Raw genomic sequence first — 24,898 nt, 5'->3', positions numbered from 1 at the left:
CTATCACTTGGTGGTAGGAGTTTGGGTTAACCCGTCTGGGTAGGTACCACCCACTCATCAAACATTTGGCTGAAGGCGCTAACCAGCAGTTCCCATTATGGTTGTGTTCCGGTTTGAAGGGTGAGTGAGCCAGTGTAACTAATGGCATAAGGGACGTAACATCTTAGTTCCCAAGGTTGGTGGCGCATTGGCGATGTAAGGAATTGTTCATATTACTTACAGCGCCATTTTCTATGGGCGGTGGTGACCACTTACCATCAGGAGGTCCATTAAAAAAATATATTGATTTGATATGGTGTTCGTCTTTGTAAAAGAACTCAGATTATACTCTAGAAGACGCATTGAAGTAGCTTAATAAAATTAGCCAGAAATGCTTCTCCAAAGCAAAAAGACACCGACTATACCTTAATGTGGCTCTTATATTTAAGAGTCAAAATCACTTTTTGCTTTCACGATAGCAAATTATACAGATTGAAAATTAAAACAGAAAAATACGTTCCCCGCTTATTTGGTATATGACTCACCTATTGTGGAGAGCCGTTCCATAAATTCCAGTGAATTTATGATGCTCATGGAAATGAGAATAGTGTTCGTAATTTTATGAACTCCGAATGTTGTGTAAATATTTTCAAACAGATAACAGTTGAATATACCGCCTATCACGATTTCGAATAATTTAAACACTTACAGTGCAGTAATATATGACGGCGCGCTGATTTTTGATTAATTTTAATGGTAAAAATTACGAAATGATTATTTACGATTTTTTAATAATCTTTTAGTTTTAGTTGATTATGTTATAGTATTAAAAATATGAGCGGGTAACTCCGAATAGAGTAGTAGGTGTCGCATCGAGGAATGGCGGCCGTCATTCGTTTGACAGCTGCCGCATGAGGTGCACACGTCCTAATCTATTGGCTCTAATCCAATTATAATAAAGTGTTAATTGTGTATATTTTTGTGTAAAATTGTAGAACAATAAAATAATAAGACTAGACGATAGGAGTGTGCTTTTATTTTCGAATTCCTGCCGTTACAACGCCCACTGTGGATAACGACACCCAGGATCGCTATGAGGCCTCTTCTGACGTTGCTTTATATATATGAATTTTTTGATATGAATAAGTTTGTCGACCATGAACACTTTTAGTTTGTATATTATTTAACATTACTTCCGATAATTTTATTTTTATTACCGTCTCAGTCTTATAATATTACAGTCTGCTTTTTTCATTTAAATCATCATACAATTCAAGTTTAGTATATATTTTTTTAAATATTTGATTATGTGATTTCATCGTAGTCAGTTCGTGTTATTCCTTAACAGTTTCGGTTTTGACTTACTGTTAAATTCATCATGTTAATTTTTAAGCCTGCATTAAAATATTCGTTTCGAAGCATTAGTTGTTTTGTGAACCAATGTCCGATGTGACGAGCGTGAGAGTTGGAGTTTGTTCAATCTTTAACATCTTATTTGGAAGTTATTGTAAAAGGTCTATTCTTTTAAACACCAGCTGTTAATATTCTTAATGTCATCAGGCCTTAAAGTGGTTTTCAGAAGTACATAGATTAGTTGACGTTTTTTTTTGGCATCTCATATCTCCAGCACAAATAATCTTATTGATTCCACAACAGATTTAATTAAGTTTTCCTTAAAGCCAATAGACGAAACGCATTCAGACTAATTGAAAATTCTCATGGCACAACGGTAACTTTTCCTATTTACAAAGTATCAAGTCAAGCCCAAAAAAGCAACTGTTTGTATTGACTTCAAATTCTCTGCAGTGGATACGGTTAGTTGTCATGAATAAAACATAAGCCTTCTGATTAAAAGTCAATAAATGTGGCAGCTAAGTTTGGATAACCAAAATTGAAATGTATATACCAGTAGTTTAAGCTCGTTGTAATTTAAACTTATTTAAAATTAAACCAAATAATTTTTTGAAAGGTTGCTCAATCTTATTAATATAATATTGCGTAACAGGTATGTAATCATTTTAATGACTTGTATAATTGTGCATTTATTTTTAGCTACAATTAGAAATATTACCAGTAGTACATATTACAATGATCAGGGAGTACTTATCTGTCATATTGAATAGTTATCTCGAGTATCGTTTCAATTATACGTGTATCTATAATATTAATTGTGTTTGGTAAATATAAAATATTTATTCATTTTTATTTACCAGTTCTGCTTATTTTTGCAAAGACAACGTCTGGACTGTTACATTGCTGTTTACGAACAGCTAAACTCTTAAATCTGGAGTTTTGTTTTTCAAGTAATCTTCGTTACAAAATTCTAATCTTTCAAGTTCAACCAATTATTGTGAAATTGTTATTATTAATAACTTATCGATAAAAAAGATCGTCTACGTTACATGATAACAATATGTATATGAAAGGGCATACAATTCATCAAATCCCAGTAAAATTTTCGTTACTTGTTTTGGGTTCCATGAAATGTAAGATAGGACTCGTTATAACAAACTAAAGTTAGAGGATACTGGATGATACATTCAATGAAAAATATATATAAGCAAGTCTAGTAGATAAAAGGGCTACCATCAGTTTGAAAGATATATTTTGTATGTATTGTGGTGTGACTTGTGCTTCTTCTTATAATTTTTTATGTTACTATTTTAGTTCGAAGTAATAGTTCTCATATTTCTTGACAAGAAAACTGGCGAATAGATATATGTTTCGGAAGATCGTCACGATTATAATTATCTTTCCCATCAGAAATGGTAATACTAACGACTTATGAGGGTAGGAAATAAACTACAACACTAACAACAATAGTTCTCTATAATTTAATTTGGTTCAAAATAATAACAATAATAGTCGCAATAATTTAATCACAAGTCCTTTATTAGACAGTAAGATGTTTAGAGCGACAGAGGCAAACGTTCTGTCGGAAGATTGCGAGTGCACCTAACGCTTTTCGACCGAGAACTATCCCTGTTGACTTGACGCTGGCGTTAGTGCGAACTGCCACACCACCTGCTGGACAACTACACACATTGTATTTAAAAGTCAAATCAGCGCTATTTTATTATTTGCGCCGACATATGTGATGCCTTTTTTCGATAATCTTCTAGACAAGGAAATAGTGAAAATGTCTCTTTTCATTTTAAGTTATTATATGACTAGACAATAATATCCAAAAGGAAAATTCTGCAATTTCTCTCAATTTGTAATATTGTTAACACTTGAAGAGCTTGAGCTGTACTTGTAGTCATTTAAATGCAATTTACAGTTAGTTCTGAAGCACGAACTATGGTTATGTTAGCAACAAAGTTTTGATTGAAGGTATTGTTGTAGGTTTTAAGCTTTTACATTATTTATTAAAATCTTATTTTAAGTTTTCTGTTCATCGTTGTTTTATTGGATACTGATAAATGGAGTCCTCGATGGGCAATTGATAAGGGCCATAGTCCGTGGTACTTTAAGCAGCACTACTTGTTTAAAGGTTAGCAATACATTTGCAAGATGTAGCAGATGTCCATGGACGGTGGTAGTCAAAATCCACAATGCTGGTCTAATAGAAATTTATGGATTGTTAAAATTATTATATTCAATAATATTATTTGATATACACAGGAATATTTAGTATTATTGTATTCCGATTTGAATCCGAGTGACAGTTTAACTATGGAAAAAGCTACATAACATCACACTTCCCAGGGATGGTGGGGCATTGGTGATAAAATTAGCGGTGGGGATCACTTACCATATTGCCTATATGCTAGTCTACCTACCCATACACATGGGTATGGTATAATATAATAATATATTAATTTAGCGTATAAATGACCGATATACGCTAAATTGAAATAAAAACCCGCAAAAATGCTCTTAACTATATAAATGTAATGATATCAAATTTTATATGAACCTAGTCAAACTCGGCAGGAATTTTTAACACAACACACAAATAAATTACATAATAATTCAAAGGCACTTATTTAGGTTTAACCCAAAATGTCCGGTTATGATTCACGTGTATATCCACAGGCGATCGCTCTGGCAATTATTTTTATGCAATCAATAAAGTAACACAAATAGTTCTCAAATAAAATGTTAACGGTCACAACTGACAATTTCCAGGTTTAAAATCGGGATATGTAGAAAACTGCATACCAAGCTTAGTTTGGCTATGAATGACCGTCATTTGTCTGTGGCGAGGCATTCCATAAATTGTTGTGAATTTATTGTGCTCTCGAAAAGTAAAAATACCAGATAGTGTATATTTATTCTATGAGCTGCAAATATGGTATAAATCCGAATGGCTCGTATGTACTGCTGCAAGCCTTTAAACTAATTTTAATTACCATTTTTATCAACCTATTTATAGGTATTCGTTTTTGAATTTCTTTTGAAACTTATTCACATTTTAGAGCCAGTTTAAAAAAACAAAAAAAAAAAAATGTTAATTACCTTAACTTACGATTTACGTAATTTATTGCAACAGCGATCTTAACTTATATAAACTAACAATTTGATAAAAAATTAAAATTAAAATTATTTATACAAATTTTTCAAAGTTATGTTTTAGTATTTGTTTTTTATTTATATAATATCTGAAGAGTCAATAGGGCAGTGGTTTACGGGTCGCCTAGCGATGTAAAAAATCGCAGGATCGGCCCTGCCCTTTGGCTAATCGTCTCCACTCCTAACACAAGTGATAAGCTTAAAATTATATGAGGAAGCATAAACAAATAGGTCATCTGATGGTAGATTACGTTTACCTACAGACTAATGGTTAAATTATTAGGAATTAATAAACGAGTAATAATTACTAAATCACCAATGATCGATTTAGAATCTGTTAGTTTAATTGTTACTAGAAGTCACTTATTCAGAATAATTAGTGATTGGGAAATTGATTTGTATTATATTGAATAAACATACCAAAAATACCACTTATTCCGTGACAGAGTAAGTACCTTGATTTCGATTATGATTATCTTCGGCGACGAACATGAGAAAAACTGAAAAAGTTTGCTTTAAAATTGAACCCGTATAACATAAACGTGTTCATCATTTGAATCGTCTCAGTTTAAATGAAATCAAAACAGGCATTGAAACATTCAAATGATAAAAATAATTCAATTCAATATAATATTGCATAAGAAAATTTAGCTTCATTTATGAACTCTTACACAATAAAAGTATAGAAAAAAATAAATAATTAAATATGAGTTATTGTTTGTATAATAAATATAGCTTCTATATATATTATATACATATTGCTAAAATTAGAGCATCGTAGTTTTCAGTCGAATTAGTGAATGAATCCTTTTGTTTTCAAAACAATTCTATCTTTTAATTTACATGGGACCCAACATTAAGCCTATTCTATAAAAATATAGTCGAAATTGTACAATAATAGAATATAGAGTAGATAAAATAGATACTTATTTTATTAATTACTATTTAATTATTATCTCAAAATAATAAATAGTATCCGTATTCTCCATAGAGATAACTAAAACGAGTTACCTGCAAATAACACCTTTAAAAGTTTGTTTTACGATGACTAAAACATTGTTCAAACACGACTTCTTTTATCTTTTATTACTGTATGAGACGGTCCATCTTAAAAGATATGTATATCTATGTAAAGGAGAATAACTGGGAAAAGCCTTCTTGCCTGTTTATTCTTCCGTCTGGAGTACGGGTCGGTGGAAAGTTTCAATTGATACATGCAGGTTTCTTCACGATGTTTTCCAACGCCATCGAGCGGAAATAACTATAAACAAAAATTTATAGCGTATAATAAACTCAGATTTGTACCCGAGATTTTTGGTTAAGATGCACGAGTTCAATCCACTGTTCGATCTGGACTCATATCATTGATATCTAGGTAGGTATTCTTAGTGTTCAAAGAGCCCGTTTAACATATTTCTTCATTCAGTTATGAATTCTTTGAACTTGTTCTAAAGTTCAAATTACAGTGTACGTTGATGTTATTTACGACATTTTAAAAATTGACTGTATACATTTGATTCCCTTTTAGTTGGTGTCATAGCTTCTAGTACAACTTCCGCGCAGTGAGGACGTGATGTGACTTTAAATGAATTTTATCTGTTTCCTTCTAAAGCTAAAAGTTCCTTCCTTACTGGAATTTTATTACGTTCACTTCAATTTAATAAAAAAATAAGCATTAGTTTATATTACTATATCAATAGTTTTATTTTTATTCCGTCTGAGTTTGGACAGGTGTTGTTCAAACATTAGCGTAAAGTCAGACTGTGTTCACAGTAAATACTACTATGAAAGATACATAACATCGTCTTCATGTGGATATTTTTTGAGGAGCATAGGATGTCCACTTACCAGTTTAAGATAAGAAGTCTGCGACGCAGTTTTATTTAAGTTGCATATATTTATTTCATATTTTATCTCGTATTTACTTGGTGGTCTGGGTTGGTTACTCAACAGATATTCTAGCGCCAAACAGTACTACTCAGTATTGTTGGGTGCCGGTTTGGAGGGTGAGTGAGCCAGTGTAACTACAGGCACAAGGGACATAACATCTTAGTTCCCAAGGTTGGCGATGAAAGGAATGTTTAATATTTCTTCCAGCGCCATTGTCTATGGGCGATGGTGACCACTTACATCATCAGGTGGCCCATTTGCTCGTCCGCCAGTTGCCAAGTGGCATTGCAGTACATTAATTCAACCGATATACGTTAACTTATCGCTATGGCATTTTGTACACTTTTGAGGACGGAGAATATTACAGCACAATTCTTATCGGCAAATAGTTTACAAGCAAATCTAAAGACACAATACTAACTGTGATGTTTGTTCTATTTTTTAACTATTTGATGCTAGTTATATATATCAAGAGGGCCTAACGCCACACGTACTCATATTTCCCATCTCATTTTCCGCTCTGAGTTTGCGAATATGATTTCTCATTTGTTCTATCTACAACGACGGCATATTTTACAAATTATTTCAAAGAATTTATATTCTAATTAAATTGTCCACTATGATAATAATTATTACAAATATATAGGAAGCCATTTTTTTTTGGTCACATATAAAGTTTTTTAATTAAACATTGAGGGGTATAAAAGTTTGTAATAAATAAAAAATTATAATATGCAGGCGCCTTAGTTTTAAGTGTTAGATTACTAAATACAATATAAATATATTAAATATGTCGTTATACCTATAACAGTCAATTAAAACTAATATAAACAATATCGTAGAAGACATAACAGCTTCTAGTAAAATTTTCTTACCCAAAATAATATTTTTCACGTTATTTATGATTACAAAAAGTCAGTCAGCGAGAATTTTTGCTTTGTTTCCTTTTCCTTCAATAACTCACCAAGTATTTTTTCGTCCTATGACACAAGAACTTGCTAAACGTGGCCATGAAGTGATTGTGTTAACAACTGATCCAGCATTCCCTAAAGGCAAATCGCCGAAGAATATCTATGAAATCGATTCTCATGACTTTTCATACAAAACATGGAAATAATTTTATGTAATATCTACAAAAAACAAAGGTGATTTATTAAATCAAGTAGAATGTGTATTTACAAATAACGCAAAAGTCACTGAGGAACAACTACCATCTGAAGAAATGCAAAACATGATAAGGTATTGGAATATAACTTTCGATCTATTAATCATTGAAGTATTTAGTTGCGCAGCTTTGCATTATTGTATGTTGTTTCGATATATTTGAGTGATTTTATTACAGCCTACCATTGAAAGGTGGCACCAATTAATTTTATTGCATTCCTCACAAATAGTACAAGACATATGAAGATAGGGCTCTAAAAATTCATATAAATATCTAAATATATTAGGCTTTTGGGTTTCATCTTCATTGAATTAAAATAATGTTTCTGAGGAAATATCCCATCACTTACGAAGCTATTTAAGCACATAAAGATTAAGTGGTGTTTGTCTGTATTTGAACCACTGGGCCATCACGGATCGGCTCTGTCATCAATGTACACATTTAAATAGTTCATTACATAATATCTAATTATGTCTTTGCAACTGAATAAATATTTCACCAACCTTAAAGTGAGATCATAGAAATTGATTACCACTTGGTTTAAATGTCCTTGAAATGACTTTTAATTAGGTTATAGCTCAGTTCATTGTTACAGTCATCGGTGAACACCTGTATTTACGAAGGAAACAAAATATTTTTTTCATTAATCTCACTACTTAAGTTTAGTTACCTATGCGTTAATATTTGAATATTCTTTTTCAACTCAACTCCTGTATTCAACTCCTGCACTCCTGTGTGGTATTCTAAATCCAAGATACTAAGGGCTTGCCAATATCGGCCATATGTTGGTGTTCCGCATTGAATTAAAAAAAATCAACTCACTATAGCAGAAGTTTCATAGTAAAACGTTTTTCTACTTTAAATATTTGTGGTTTTATTTTTTTTGTAATGAATATAGCTTTATGACGTCAAGCTTTGGACAGATGTTAAAACGAAACGAATTGTGTTATTCAGAGGCTATGTTCACAGTGATTAATGAAAAATATAAATAAATAGCCTTTATATGTGTATATTTCGTGTATAAACAATTATGTTGTCATGTCTATTTAAAAAGTCCAGTGGTTCTCTCATCTCACAGCAGCGATAGCGATTGATTAAACAGACAAAACAGACATGACAAGTACCCGTGATTTGTGACAGGAGATTTGATCTTTCGCGAAATAAAATATAGTATGCAACGAAACGTCTTTTTTAAATATCAACTGAAACATTATAAACGGTATGTCAATCCTAAATTATCGATATGCCTTTTTGGAGAATTAGATTGGATGAGTTACAAAATAAAATTTACGTTTTGGTAAAGGTAGAGGAGGAAGCTTACCAGGAAAGATAACACTGATCAATGGTCTATCGGTAAACAGCAGTGATATATTGATTTTTGCTGTGGCCTGGTTTGAGTTCAAAGCCTGTAAAACGCAACATAACACTAACACTAACAATGTTGAAAGATGTGATTGAAAGATGTTGGTGTATATGATTATGAGAATTATATAATAAATATAAAATAGCATTGTGAAGTCACCTTTGTTTTTAATATTATCTTAAATATTACAATTAAACTATATTTAATAAATTGCGAAATCAATATGACATTCAAAGAAACATTATACAAGCAGTCTTGTAGCAGACGAAACAACTTCTAGTAACATGTTCTTAGTTAGGATAATATTTGTCACGTTATTGATAATTACAAAAAGTGAGCCAGCGAGAATTCTGGCTTTGTTTCCTACTCCTTCGATCAGCCATCAAGTAGTATTTCGTCCCTTGACACAAGAACTAGCTAAACGTGGCCATGAAGTGGTTGTGTTAACAACTGATCCAGCATTCCCTAAAGGCAAATCACCGAAGAATATCTATGAATTGGATTTTCATGACTTGTCATACAAAACATGGAAAGAATTTTATGTAATATCTACAGGAAACAAAGGTGATTTATTAAATCAAATAGAATGTGTATTTACAAAAGTCACAAAAGTCATTGAGGAGCAATTACTATCTGAAGAAATGCAAAACATGATAAACAATAAGAATATCACTTTCGATCTATTAATCATTGAACAATTTAGTCGCGCAGCTTTGGGTTATTCCCATGTTTATAAAGTACCCGTGATACAAATAAGTTCATTTGGTGGTATGACTGAAACATTTGAGTCAATAGGAGTTCCATCACATCCTAATTTATACCCAGCACCAGCCCGTCAGAGGATTTTAAATCTCTCCATCTGGGAAAATATGCTTGAATTGTATTCGTACCGTTCAATACATAAAGCTGTCAATGGTATGGAAAATGTTGAGAATGAAATGTTAAAAAAAATAGTTGACCCAAATATACCACCTATTAGTGAATTAAGAAAAAATGTCCAAATGGTTTTACTCAATATTGACCCTGTTTGGGACTTCAATCGCCCTGTTACAAAAAATATCGTACATATAAATGGAATTCATCATAAACCTAAGAAAGAATTGACAGAGGTATTTATTTTATATTGTCTAATGTTCCATAGTCTTTCTATTAGACGCTTATTTTTTTGAATAATATAATTTACAAGAAACTTTACTACTTATGCTAAATGATACTATGTTTTCAATTGCATTTAAATGAAGTTAATATATCTATACAGTATCTTATACCTCTTTGTAGGGTACTATAAATTTCGGTACAAGATACGGTATAGTTCCTTTGCGTGGCTTAATATTTTTATAAGCTATTAGGAAACCAATCAGGAACCCAAATTATTTCTGGGATAAAGAAAATCTAGATTAATTATCTTGAAGATTATGAGTATGTATATGTTACAATTTAGATTTAAAGTATATTAAAATATTCCTTGCAGGATTTAAAGTTGTACCTCGACAACTCAAAATATGGTGTTGTCTATGTTAGCTTTGGTACTAATTCCAAGCCGTCTTCACTACCACCTGAGAGGATTCAAATTCTTATGAATACTTTTTCGCAACTTAAGTATGATATTATATTGAAGTGGGACACTGAAGAGTTATCGAATTGTCCAAAAAACGTCAGAGTTGGAAAATGGTTTCCTCAATCAGATCTATTAAGTAAGCAAAGTTCAAAGTTACTTGATATGTTACATTTACCAATGTCAAAGTTATGCATCTAATTCAATTAGAAACAACGCTTAAAATTCGTACATTTTCAATTTGTATAGTCTTGACATATCAAGAAAATTGTTCATTATTAACTATTTCAGGTCATCCAAACATCAAAGCTTTTGTAACACAAGCAGGACTTCAATCTACTGATGAAGCTATCAATGCCGGTGTTCCATTAATAGGCATACCGCTTTTAGGTGAACAATGGTTTAATTCAGAAAAGTATGAGTTACATAAAATTGGTATAAAACTAGACATCGAAACGCTTACAGAGGAAATATTTAGAAATGCTATAGAAGCCGTGATCAGTGATCCAAGGTAATTTTATTTTAATACTTCCTAAAACTTATGCTCTGAGCTAATATACATATAGTATGAAACAAAACATAAACAAAGTTAACCAGTGGCTAGTTTATTAAGAATTTGCAAATAGATTTGAGATTTCGGCCTTGCGAGTATAACATTGGGTTCTTCTGACAATAAATTCTCAACAGACGGTTGATGTTGGGAGTTCGGAAATTTACACTTCCATTTAGCTAGTCCATTCCAATTAGCTAGTCTCCATTGGAAATGTCAGGAAAATGTCATCATCGTCGGACTTTCTGTTCATTACAACAAGTACTTTTTTTTTTCAAGGTTCTTTTATTATTTTCTCGTTTATCATTGCATAGTATAAACATTGATAATTTTAGAGTTTTCTGAAATGATGTCATAAATAAACACATTTTTGCGCTTATGTTGCAAACGCTCGCTTAACCCTACGAGATAAATCAAAATAATATTGTACACCTTCAAAAGGTCTTCAAAAAAGTTGTCGATGGTATATGTCTATTTCTTAGGGATAACCCACAATAACCATTTTTATCCTTTACTTTTTACGAGAAATAATGGCTTATTTTCGAAGCTATTTTAAGCAATACAGTATTAATCTTCATCCAATTAAGTACCTTAAATACATTGTGAATGTAATATAGATCAATATGGCCCTTTACGGCATGTAATTTAAATGAATATTTTCGAAGATATTACAGATTTAAAACGCAGGGTTATATTGTCTAATGACTCAAAAACTGTGAACGTTGTAAGACATTCTGTAGTATATTTAGTATCAGTATTGCACCCATGCGAAGCCGGGGCGGGTCGCTAGTATATTGTGAATGATGAATTCATGAGATGAATGAAAAATACGTTCTACGCAATCATCACCTGAAAATACATTATTTGCATCAAGTCCCATTTGTTCATTTTTTAACTTAATTTGTAGATGGTTTTCAAATTAAGAAAGGTATTCCCTGACAATAATTTTCTTTTTATTATATTTATAATTTGAAATGTATCGTCAAACAACAGACAAAAATACCCGAGCGTAGTGTTTTTAAAATTTATTTGTGTTTCAAGATACTCAATATTCATATTAATTACTTTATGTAATTTATTATAATTTAGTGATGACTTCATTAATAATATTTAATTAATTATTATTTCAGCTATCGGAACAATATTATAAAATTACGTTCGATAACGCGGGATCAAGCCTATACCCCATTGCAGCGTGCCGTGTGGTGGACGGAGTATGTGCTGCGGCACGGCGGCGAACATCTGCGCTCACCCGCAGCCGACATGCACTGGGCGGAATACTATGAACTTGAATTAGTACTAATTACATTATGTGTCAGCCTTGCTTTTTTAATTATTGTAAGCTGTTTGATTCGATTTGCCATATATAGAATCACGTCTCACATTGCGTCAATCAAACGGAAATTTGATTAATTTTTATCTTTGTTATTATTTAGATTACATAGATTAAATAATAAGTAAAATTTTATTGATGAGTAACATTAATTTGAAGTTGGATTCAAGCTTATCTTTTTGTTGTTATCTTATTTTAACTATATCATAGTGTTTTGGGTAGACACAATAATTATATGGTTCATAAGATTAGCGAACCATTATTATAAAGGATATTGTGTGATAGATATAGAAAAGACTAACACAAACTGATAGTACGGCGCTACAAACAAACAAACAAGCCCTCCGGTTTCATATATTCATCATAGCTGAACCCGCGTGTTGTTGCATATTTGTATTGCAATAACATGTTTTATTGTAATGTTTTTAATTTATACATATACCAGTAAAGCACCTTCTAAAGCAGTAGGTCTTATGGGATAAAATATTGCGAAGTAATTCTTTATGTAACGTAGTTCTAAGTTTTGATAAATAGAAGTTACTATGATTTTAAGCCTCAAAAGTGGTAGTATTATATGGTTGACATATTTGTGTATCTTTGAATCTGTCGTGGCATTGTAGTTCCCAATAAGTATTTGTCAAAAGTGCCGTCCGGGATTAAAGCATAGATTTTTTGCAGTCGCGAACACGCGACAGAGCCACATAAAGCTAGCCGTGTGCACTGGACTCGTTTAAAAGTAAACTTTTTTTTTTAAATAAATAGGAAATAGGGGTATAATCATAAAATCATCTGCGCCGTACCCATTTATATTTATAGTATATTTATATTCAAATGTATAGGGAGGATTTAAAACCACTGGAACTCTTTGAAAAGGTTTTAACCTCAGCAGCCTTGGTTCCATAACATCTAGATTTTAATAAAACAAACGCTATATGTTACCCCAAGGTTCATCATCATCATCATGTTCAGCCTGTGTTATTCCACTGCTGGCCGTAGGCCTCCCCCAAGGCGCGCCACTGAGCCCGATCTTCGGCCCTTCTCATCCATGTTCTACCGGCCACCTTGCATATATTGTCGCTCCACCGTGCCGCAGGGCGTCCTACACTACGCTTGCCGATTCTCCATTCTCCGGTCTCCACTCTAGAACCTTCTTGCCCCAACGGCTATAAGTTCTTCTACGGATGTGACCGGCCCACTGCCACTACTACCCCAAGGTTACTACAGAATAAATCAGTGAAAATCGCATTCAAATCATTTAAGCCGTTTCCGAGATTAGCGGTAACAAACGAATAGATAAACAGACATATTAAGAAATGCTATAGAAGCCGTGATCAGCGATCCAAGGTAATTTTATTTTAATACTTTCTAAAACTTGTGGTCTGAGCCTGTATACATATAGGTACTATATATCAATTAAACGGTAACTAATTTATGCAGTGGCTAGTTTATGAAGGGTATGCAAATTGATTTGGAAATTTTGGGTCTGGCTAGCATAATGATGGGTTCTTTTGACAATAAATTCGCAACAGACGGCTGAAGTTGGGAGTTTGGAAATGTTTACACTTCCATGCCGCGGAATGCCCTTAGTCCTAAGTTGTTCGGTAGTTTCAGATTCGTGTTCCATTTTTAAATTTGAGATAAAAAAATGGAAATAATATCTACTGCCCAGTTCGTTATTCTCTACTGGAAAGTCAGGAAAATGTAATTATCGTTGGACTTTCTGTACATTACAACAAGTACTTGATTTTTAAAGGTTCTTTTATTATTTGTTTATATATTACTAGTACCCGGCCCGGCTTCTCTCGGGTAAAATGCTGATACTAAATATGCTACAGAATATCTTTATTCAACTTTCACAGCCATTAGACAATGCAAACCACTATGTCCCTGCATTTTAAATGTGTAATATCTTCAAAAATACCCATTTAAATTAGATTTAAAGAGTTATTTTAATCTACATTAAATGTGCAATATATTTAAGGAACTGAATTGGATTAATTAATGTTGTATTGCTTAACAGCACTTCATAAAAAGCCACTATTTCTCGTATAAGGTTAATGAATTGCCACAGTACCATTTGTTTACCTTAGCTTATGCTATATTTCTTTCTCTTAGTTTGGTCAGCGTTTGTGTTGTAAGCGAAAAAAAAAATGTTTTTTTACGACATCACATTAGAAACTTCTAAAATTACTAGTGTTTATCTACTATAATATGCATATATTATACATATAAGCCTTTCTCTTGAATCAGTCTATCTATTAAAAGAAACCGCATCAAAATCAGTTGCGTAGTTTTATGTAACTGGAGGCAGCATTATTTTTTACTATATATAAGTAATAGTAATAAATGATAATATCACGAGATTAATGAAAAATACGTTCTACACAATTGTCACCTGAAAATACATTATTTGAATCAAGTGCCATTTTTCATTATTCAACTTAATTTGTTGATAATTTTCAAAATTAGGTATTCCTTGTCAATAATTTTCTTTTTTTATTATATATATGATTTGAAATGTATCGTCAAACAACTGACAAAAACACAATAGCGTAGTGATTTTTAAGTTTATTTGTGTTTCAATATAATAAATACTCAATATACCTACATACATATTAATTACTTTATATAAATTATTATAATTTAGTGATGACTTCATTAATAATATTTAATTAATTATTATTTCAGCTATCGGTACAATATTATAAAATTACGTTCGATAACGCGGGATCAAGCGTATACCCCATTGCAGCGTGCCGTGTGTTGGACGGAGTATGTGCTGCGGCACGGCGGCGAACATCTGCGCTCACCCGCAGCCGACATGCACTGGGCGGAATACTATGAACTTGAATTAGTACTAATTACATTATGTGTCAGCCTTGCTTTTTTAATTATTGTAAGCTGTCTGATTCGATTTGCCATATCTAGAATCACGTCTCACATTGCGTCAATCAAACGGAAATATAATTTTTATCTTTGTTATTATTTAGTCTATTTACACGTATCTACATAGATTAAATAATAAGTAAAATTTTATTGATGAGTAACATTATTTTGAATGTATTTTCTCTTAGTGGTAGTCGTTGCCACTAATTATTCTACAATGAAAAATAATTTCAGAGAATAACTAGGTTATGTTTTTAGCGGATACTGGCCTGTATAATAAAGGCACAAAAAATTTTACTTGGTGGTAGGGCTTTGTGCAAGCCCATCTGGGTAGGTACCACCCACTCATCAGATATTCTACCGCCAAATAACAGTACACTGTATTGTTGTGTTCCAGTTAGAAGGGTGAGTGAGCCAGTGTAATCACAGGCACAAGGGACATAACATATTAGTTCCCAAGGTTGGTGGCGCATAGGTGATGTAAGGAATGGTTAATATTTCTTACAGCGCCTTTGTCTATGGGCGGTGGTGACCACTTACCATCAGGTGGCCCATATGCTCGTCCGCAAACCAAAGCCATAAAAAAAAAAATATTAGTCTTAGATTTGTAATTGGCGGCGCTCTGACGCTAAAATGTATGTACGTTTAGCGTTTAGGTTAGATTGAAATCAGTCACTATCAGTTAGAGAATTCGACTGTCTGCCGACTTAGATTATAACCTGGCGAAATAAGCCAAAACGGCCTCGTCAGAACACATGCATCTTAACCGATAATTGCGGATTCTAACTCAGGCAGCAACACCTAATTTTCATGTGCTTAATTTGTCTTTATAACTCATCTCGTGCCCGGCGTTGAAGGGAAACATCGTAAGGAAACCTACATTTTCTTTTATAATTCTGCCACATGTAACCAAACCGCATAAGGGCAGCGTGGTGGAATAAGCTCCAAACCTTCCTCTCAAAGGGAGAGGAGACATTTTGCCAGCAGAGGGACATTAACAGGCTGTTAATTTACTTTATATTAGTTATGACGTGTCATATATTATACCATAGCGATTGAATTCGTAATATAAGTGAATTTATATAATGAAGACGCAAGAAAACCTACGATAAATCATTCGGTTTCAATAAAATCAAAGAAAAATATACTTTAAGCTACCATGAAAACTATTTTCACTTGCGTCATCATAGATGGCGTTACGGTACTTTTAAATCGCGCTGACGATAGACGCAGACTCTAAGCCAAAACAACTGATATTTCACCGAATCAAAATGCTACTGTACGATACTGAATATCTATGAATATTAATTTTTGAAGGACCAAACTCCTTATTGGGATGATTTGGTCTGTTATCAATGTGATTAATTTAAAATAAGAATTTACTTATTTAAAGTATTATTTATAAATAAATATTAATCGTTACTATGAAAAAAACAGGCACTTCAGGTTTCAATAAGTAGCACTCAATTAATAAAATTTAAAAATTACATACTAAGGCAAATTATAAACAAGATTATATATGGTAACAAATTGTGAAGTTAGAAAATTGAGTCTTCCTTAGTTTTGATTCAGGCTATATAAGTATATAAATTATATTATATAATGAACTATATACAGCCTTTCTCAATAAGCAGGCTATTTAACGTTTATATTAGTAACGTAACAAACAACCGTGCTCTTAAAATTAATATATTTCCAGTTGAACTCACATTTTATTTATTTATTTATTTGGGAAACAAACAATTTTAAAAACACTGTAATATAAAACAAAAATAACATAAAACACAAATCAATCAAGTTTCCACTGAAAGCTAATACACAAAAAAAAAAAAAAAATATATATATATATGTATATTTACAATTAAAATTAAAATTGAAACAAAAATAAAAACAGCATATAAGTACAATATCAATTTAGAAACAGTTAACATTTTAAGATATCACGAACATAATATATATATTAAGTTTATAATGATAATCCTTCAAAATGTAATCTTTTTATTCTAACGTTTAGGTAATATTATTTTCTATTAGTAATAGATACATATTTAATTTATCTGTTTATTGATTATCAGAAATTTTAAAATGTCTGATTGACAACGTCTTCACTTCTGATGTGAGAACAATAAAAGACATTGTTTTGACTTGTGTTTTTTTTTTGTTTTGTCTTTTATTTGTGCCAGGAGGGCACAGATTATTTCGCCAATGTCACGTGCGATGGAGAAGACACGATGGAGATTGAACGGTGCGGTCGAGATTACAGGCTTAATTTAATTTTGAAGACATAATAGTAGTAGACTCTATGTTAACCCATAACCTAAAACAACACAATAATAAATAATTATATAAACATAAATTATTATTAAGATAAGACTTGTGTTTTAGTAAATGACAGCTATTAAAGTGTCCGAAAATTCATCAACAAATATTGTGAAATTCCGTAATTATTGAAAGTTACAAATACAGATATTGGTATTCGTGTTTTCGTTTAATGTAAAATGAATATTAACGATTGAAACTAAAAAATAATCACCTAATAGAATTTAAAAAAATGTGTAAGGTTTGTGTTCGTGATTTATCAAATTAAAAACATGGAATTTAATATGTAGGCTGTAGTATGTATATTAAAAAAATATATCGGTAGACCAAAATTTAAAATTTATGCGACCTATTTTAATTAGTATTTTAACTGTACAAAATATATTTTTAATTTCGTTTCATTTAGTTCGTTATTTTTGAGTGAATTTGTTACAGCCTACCATTAAAAGTGACGCTGCTTAAAGAAACACACGTCGCGTTCCTTAATCGCGCAGCGATTATTGGTACAGGATGTATGTATATCAGAATTATATATAATATTTTTTTTAGCTATCCAATATGTACGATTCCTTTTGGTTTAGCATATTAACAAGCTAAGCTACCAACTAAGCTGTTAAGGCTCTAGAACAACTTAGAAATAACAAAGTTCCAGACGATGACGGAATCACAGCATAGTTGCTGAAGGCAGATGGGACTCCGTATCCGAAAGAGCTAACTTGCCTCCTTAATTCCGACACTAAATAAAGCATGACACCAGCAGCGTCGAGCAAAAGTGTGGGGTACTGTTATTCAAGAAGAATCATAAAACCTACTTGAAAAATTACAGACCCATCTCTCTCCTGAGCCACGTATATAAACTGTTTTCAGGAGTGGGCGAACAGTCTTGTCAGACGGATTGACGAATTCTAGCAACCAGAGCAAGCCGTTTTTCAATGAGGCTATCAGGCTACTACTACCTAGAAGGATTTGCACAAAGTCCTACCATCGAGTAAGTAAAATTTACGTATTACGATTTACTTAAAAAGAGAAGGCTAAATTCACAGAAAATATGGTTTTAGACTTCAATCAAGTTTGTTAACTCGTCAAAAGATTTTACATCTTGAATTGGATCTATTTCCACCCTCTATATTATCTTAATCTGGCACTTTCTGATTATGATTCGTTCCGTTCTCTACAAAACTGTTAGAGGTCATAAAACATTTTATCACTTTTTGCCAGCAAAGGATTAAATATTTATAAGCGTGCAACCATGCTACTATTAGAAGGGCTGCGAAGACCAGACTAGGCAGTTTATTAAACAAAATAATTATCACTATAATTATTTCAAACAATTATTATTATTATTTTAATAGATTTAACGTCAACGAATGTCCTCTGATAAATGCAGGTTTTCTCATGATGGTTTTATTCAGTGCCAAATTAGAGATAAGCTATAAACATAAATTAAAACATGAAAATTCTCGTTCTCCCACAAAATATATCCATTATATTTCCGATGAACAATTTGCATATTATTATACAAGTCTTGATTCTTATTTTTGTAAGCAATACTAAATATTTTGTAAAGTTATATTTGTTATAAAATTTAATAACATCTTTGCAACTGATTACATATTAAATCGACTTTAAAGTGAGATAGTAGGAACTAATCACCACTTGGTTTAAATGTCCTTGTTATAGACTTTTAAGTAGGTCGTAGCTCGGTTCATTGCTGTACTCATCAGTGAACAGCTGCATGCGAGAATGAGACAGCAACATTAATTATTTCATTAAATTTTTATATTACAGGTTTTTTTTTACTGTCACTTTGAGTTTAGTTATTTCTCTTAATTTTTATGAATATTAACCAGAACTTTTATATTTATTTTTTATTTATTATTACATATTTATTTTTATTACAAGTGAACGATTTGTTCCTGTACTGCTACCAAAAGTTCACTTCAATTAAATAAAGAAATTAATTCTACCACGTTCTTCCTTAGCACATCGAAATGTGTCAAAATGTCTTTATTTTTTACCTTTAGTTTACATACATTGAATTATTAGCACACAAATTGTTCCTGACCAGATTTAAACACACGACTCGTTAAATACCACCAATGGCAACAATATATTATGAAATAATATTAAAGAGGATATTGGAAGATTAAATTAAATGTATTATTATGGCTCTCTATTGCATGAAACTGTAATCAATAAGTGATGTACTAAGAGCCTTATGAAGCCGTATGACAGCATGTCACTTGATTTGTTAAATGTCATGAAGCCTGATTCCGCAGTCCGATTTGCGCAGTTAGGTACTAAAGTAGCTACATTATAAAAATATTTTTTTTCCTGATATTATGTAGTAATTAGGGCAACATGTCATAATTTAATTTATATTTTTTTATGTGAAATTATTGGTGCGTCTCGGGAGTAACACCGACTATACCCTGTACAAGATAGCTTGATCTGTTTGACAGATGTAAATTTTTCTGATCGACATAACTTTGCAATGACGAACATATTATTTTCTTAATTTAATGATTTTAAAAATTGTAAAAATTAAAAAAAAATACATATAATACAAAAGTTCCTAAAGATTCCGTTATCCGAAAATATTAAGACTTTTTCTATTATATATTATTGCTTCGAAGGAAAATTTAAATAGAAACACTGAAAATGATAGACGCTTGTACAATCTTACATCGGTCGGACAGTAGCGACGAACAAGCAGTAACTACTACAAATATCGATAACAAAAATCCTTATCATCAGTGTTAAGACCCGGTTTAACCGGTTGCCGGTTAAAGACTTAATGAAGCAAATCAGCATAAATCCGAAGCAGATACATAAATGCCTAATTATTTAACAAAACATATATGTAATTCTGATTAGTACATAACTTGTATTTGTCATAATTTTAGCGTATATCCGATATTCTTACCTCAAGATAAGCAGACCTTAATGAGAATTAAACGGTTGTGACATTTAACTCGATAATATACCTTTGATTTACAACATCATCAATCTATCAATACATCCCAAAAGGATTACAAGATATTCGTAACATTTAGTTTGATAATGACATGAGATATTAATTAATACTCTTGATATATTATGACGATATCAAAAATATTGGTAAACACTTACACGACGAGTAACATTTCTTGGTTTGTCTTGGGTTCAATGATTAACATTCATAATAATAATTTATCTTGGAGTGATATGATGATCTCTTATCAATCAGGTATAACTTGATATGCTGATTCAGTTTTTGATTAGAGAAAATATAGATGTATCTGCAAATAGTGACGACCTCCGTGGTCGAGAAGTGTGTACACCGGTTTTCATGGGTACGCCGCTCCGAGGTCCCGGGTTCGATTCCCGGCCGAGTCGATGTAGAAAAAGTTCATTAGTTTTCTATGTTGTCTTGGGTCTGGGTGTTTGTGGTACCGTCGTTACTTCTGATTTTCCATAACACAAGTGCTTTAGTTACTTACATTGGGATCAGAGTAATGTATGTGATGTTGTCCAATATTTATTATATTTATTTATTTAAATAGTTCACCTGATAGTAAGTGGTCACTACCGCCCGTAGACAATGGCGCTGTAAGAAATACTAACCATTCCTTACATCACCAATGCGCCACCAACCTCGGGAACTAAGATGTTATGTCCCTTGTGCCTGTAGTTACATTGGCTCAATCACCCTTTAACCGGAACACAACAATACTGAGTACTGCTGTTTGGCGGTAGAATATCTGATGAGTGGGTGGTACCTACACAGACGGGCTTGCAAAAACCCTACCACCAAGTAAATATAAAATAACGATTTCATCTCAACTATACATTAAATATGTTCTTCTAAAAATATAATGAGAACTAATAATGACGTCAGCAATTCAAGTAACAGATTGAAATTTGATTGCAAAGAGTGAAGCAGGAATTAATAAAGTCAATTTAAAAGCACTAAGGGCTTAGTGCTTTGAGATAGATTACAAGAAGTAATTTGTGACTGGAATTGATGAAACGAAATCGTTAAAGAACTTTTTTAATTAATCAACCTTGGACTTAGAATGTAGATTACTGATCCAGTTTGTAAGTTTACGAAGACTGTAAGATTTAATTGTGAGTATAAAAGATCTGAGGACTGATAAGTATATATAAATGGAAATTAAAAGTAGTGTACAAACTATGACCTCGCGGAATATTGGACAGGAAGCCGGCAGCTTTTTCCCGGACTTTAATGCCGACTCTTCGGACGAAAAATGTATCAGCCGTTCTATCAGCGAAGGCTTATGTTGTGTTTGATAAAAGTTTTTGCATTTCGACTCCAAAGTCCAAGAGTTTCAACCTTTTTTCATTCAAAACATAACAGATTTTATATATGGGTTTTAATAAAAAAACTCGTACATAACTTTAAAATAAACTAGTTTGGTGCCCGAAATGTGAACATAATCATGAACATAATTATTTGGTAAAACAGTTATTTATTTGTTAAATTCGAACATGTTTTTAAATCTAAATTTTTACTTTCTAAAACTGATCAAAGGATATAAAAAAGAGTAATATCCAAGAATATTTTACTTTGTCTAGTATGCTTATATATTTTATTATATATGTACTTGTTTATATGTGTTATTTATCGTTTAATTGTATATTAAAATTTTTAGACATAATCCGATTCATTTTATACAGTCCTTGCTTAAAAAACCAATTCCTTATGTTAATGGACACGCATAGGGAAAGCAATGAGAAGCGAAGTTTAAAAAAAAAACAATTATAATGAATTGCGCTGATTGTCTACGGAAATTACTAAAAGTAATAAAATAACTTTTTATGGGAACAACCCCAAAGCAATAGCCGAGTTACATCGTAATGCGGAATGAAATAAGAAGGCTCGTAAATTTCATCCCCAGTTCGCACAGATATGGTCATGAAATAATAATTTTCTCGATTTTTCCCAGCGAAAATATGGCCGGGGTTCCGGAGCTAATTTTGCGAAAACAGGAAAGCCTTCATCCCCCTCTCTTTCAATATACATTTAACTATTATAAATACCATGTATAGTTAAGAAAGTAATTTTGATACTTTTACTGTACGTAATATTTTTATAATTTGGTTTTTTATAGAGATAAAGGTTACACCATTTTTATAAATACATTTTGAGTTTAAACTTGTAGAATGGAGTATAAAAGAAAAGTAAGGGAACGTCACTGCCTATAGACATTGGACTCTCATGACATTAACAATTTCTAAGATAATATCCAATGCGTCATCAAGCTTGGTAACTCAGCTGTTATGTTCCATTGACCTGGACACTGGCTCAAAGAAAACATTCAATATATTTTTACTTTATAGCAGCCTGTAAATTTCCCACTGCTGAGCTAAGGCCTCCTCTCCCTTTGAGGAGTAGGTTTGGAGCATATTCCGCCACGCTGCTCCAATGCGGGTTGGTGGAATACACATGTGGCAGAATTTCGTTGAAATTAGACACATGCACGTTTCCTCACGATGTTTTCCTTCACCATCGAGCACGAGATTAATTATAAACACAAAGTAAGTACATGAAACTTCAGTAGTGCCTGCTTGGGTTGGAACCCGAAATCATCGGTTAAGATGCACGCGTTCTAACCACTGGGCCATCACGGCTCCATGTCAATATATTTATTTTTATATAATTTAGAATGAATATTCATATCACTTTTAAGGAGTATTGCCACTTCATCACGTGACGTATTACATAGTAGAGGAAACCTCCGTCCCGTTTAGAAATATCTGACGTGTACTCGTATATCTGCCAAAGTGAATTTCAACTTCAGCTTAAATCTGTAACGCGTCGTCTTAGTTCCTTGCCACATCTAGTAACTCTTTCCTTTGTATTGAAAATACGAGTTGAAATTTTAATTTTTTAAAGCATCGTGTTTCATTATACGAAACCAAATATATGCGTCATAAACACCATAAATGTTAAAATATGACTGGCACATTTTTTCTCATGAAAAAATATTTTTTAGTAGATACGGCATTTTCCATCAGCATTAAAACCTTAATCCGTTAAAATACCACATATAATAAATGACATATTTATTGAGGGACTATATACACTTTGTCATGAGGGAAAAATAATCAACAATCAAACTATAGTCACACCATTGCACTCATTGCATTCCATTGCAATTAATCATGTTTTCATTACATAATATAAAAAAAGTCGCTTACTGCTGTCTGTCCCTACGTATGCTTAGATCTTTTAAATTGTACAACGAATTTTGATGCGGTTTTTTTAATAGATAGATTGATTCAAGAGGAAGGTTTATATATAAAATATATATCAAAAATATATCAAGGGACGTATCATCTTAGTTCCCAAGGTTAGTGGCGCATTGGTGATGTAAGGGATGGTTAATATTTCTTACGACGGCATTGTCTATGGGCGGTGGTAACCACTTACCATCAGGTGGCCCATTTGCTTGTCGGTCTACCGATATCATAAATAAAAAAAAAAAAATCTCTCATAGTATATCAATTTATGAATTGACATATGTATATGTGGTCAAGGATCTTTTTATAGATCTTCTTCAACGAGCACTGTTCAATTGATAATAATGATATGAACCGTAACAGCAGCATCGTAAGAAGAGTAAAACTTACATTACAAAATTAATCTCGACTAAAAGTCCTTTTGAATATAATTAGTTAAAGATAATTTTTGTTGGAGTTATTAAGTATCTTTCTGTACTTTATATCTGCGAGTACGAATTTATTTATTTATTTAGTCTTTACACAATAAATAAAAAGAAAATTCAAATTATAATGTATGCAAGACCTTATTACTTACAAAATTTACGTGTTTTGGAGGAAATATTGATACAGCTCTCTGGTTCCAGGATAAAATAACACACATAATAAATACACAGTCAGACAATAAATACACAGTCAGAAAAAAATATAATTTTTTTCATTAATTAATTATTATATTTTTATACGATCATTGCATCGTGTTATCGTCATGTTACCAAAACAAGGGCTAATTTCTGGCTGGTACGCCTTATTTTATTTTAAAATCGTATTTTTAAAGTGACGTTACGTAACGCGTTACTGCGCCAGTCTGTCTTGCTTCCCTTTCCCTTACGCATGTTCAACTTAGATGAGTTTATAAATTCATAAATTCTATCTTTTTTATAATTTGTTGTATTTAATTTAGATTTACAGCGAAAGTCTGTAACGAAAGGAGTTTTACTATAAACCAATCTCCTTCGTTAAGCGAATCGCCAAAAAATATTGACATTTATATAGTTAAAAATCGTGTCGCTACGCAATGATCCCATTATCGTTCGCGATTTCTTCTATTTCAACCC

General features: G+C 32.1%; 1 protein-coding gene across 1 annotated transcript; it reads left to right on the top strand.

Moving 5' to 3' along the window:
* Window positions 1-9,163: 9,163 nt before the first annotated feature.
* LOC113401926 (UDP-glucosyltransferase 2-like) lies at window positions 9,164-12,458 on the top strand. Its single transcript, XM_064218630.1, has 4 exons — window positions 9,164-10,021; window positions 10,384-10,606; window positions 10,759-10,978; window positions 12,148-12,458. Exons 1-4 carry the CDS (start codon window positions 9,197-9,199, stop codon window positions 12,428-12,430), a joined length of 1,551 nt encoding a protein of 516 aa, XP_064074700.1. The 5' UTR covers window positions 9,164-9,196; the 3' UTR covers window positions 12,431-12,458.
* Window positions 12,459-24,898: the final 12,440 nt, after the last annotated feature.

Source organism: Vanessa tameamea, chromosome 23, assembly GCF_037043105.1.
Source record: "Vanessa tameamea isolate UH-Manoa-2023 chromosome 23, ilVanTame1 primary haplotype, whole genome shotgun sequence".
In the NCBI taxonomy this organism is placed as follows: domain Eukaryota; kingdom Metazoa; phylum Arthropoda; class Insecta; order Lepidoptera; family Nymphalidae; genus Vanessa; species Vanessa tameamea.
This window is presented reverse-complemented; position numbering and strand designations above follow the sequence as displayed.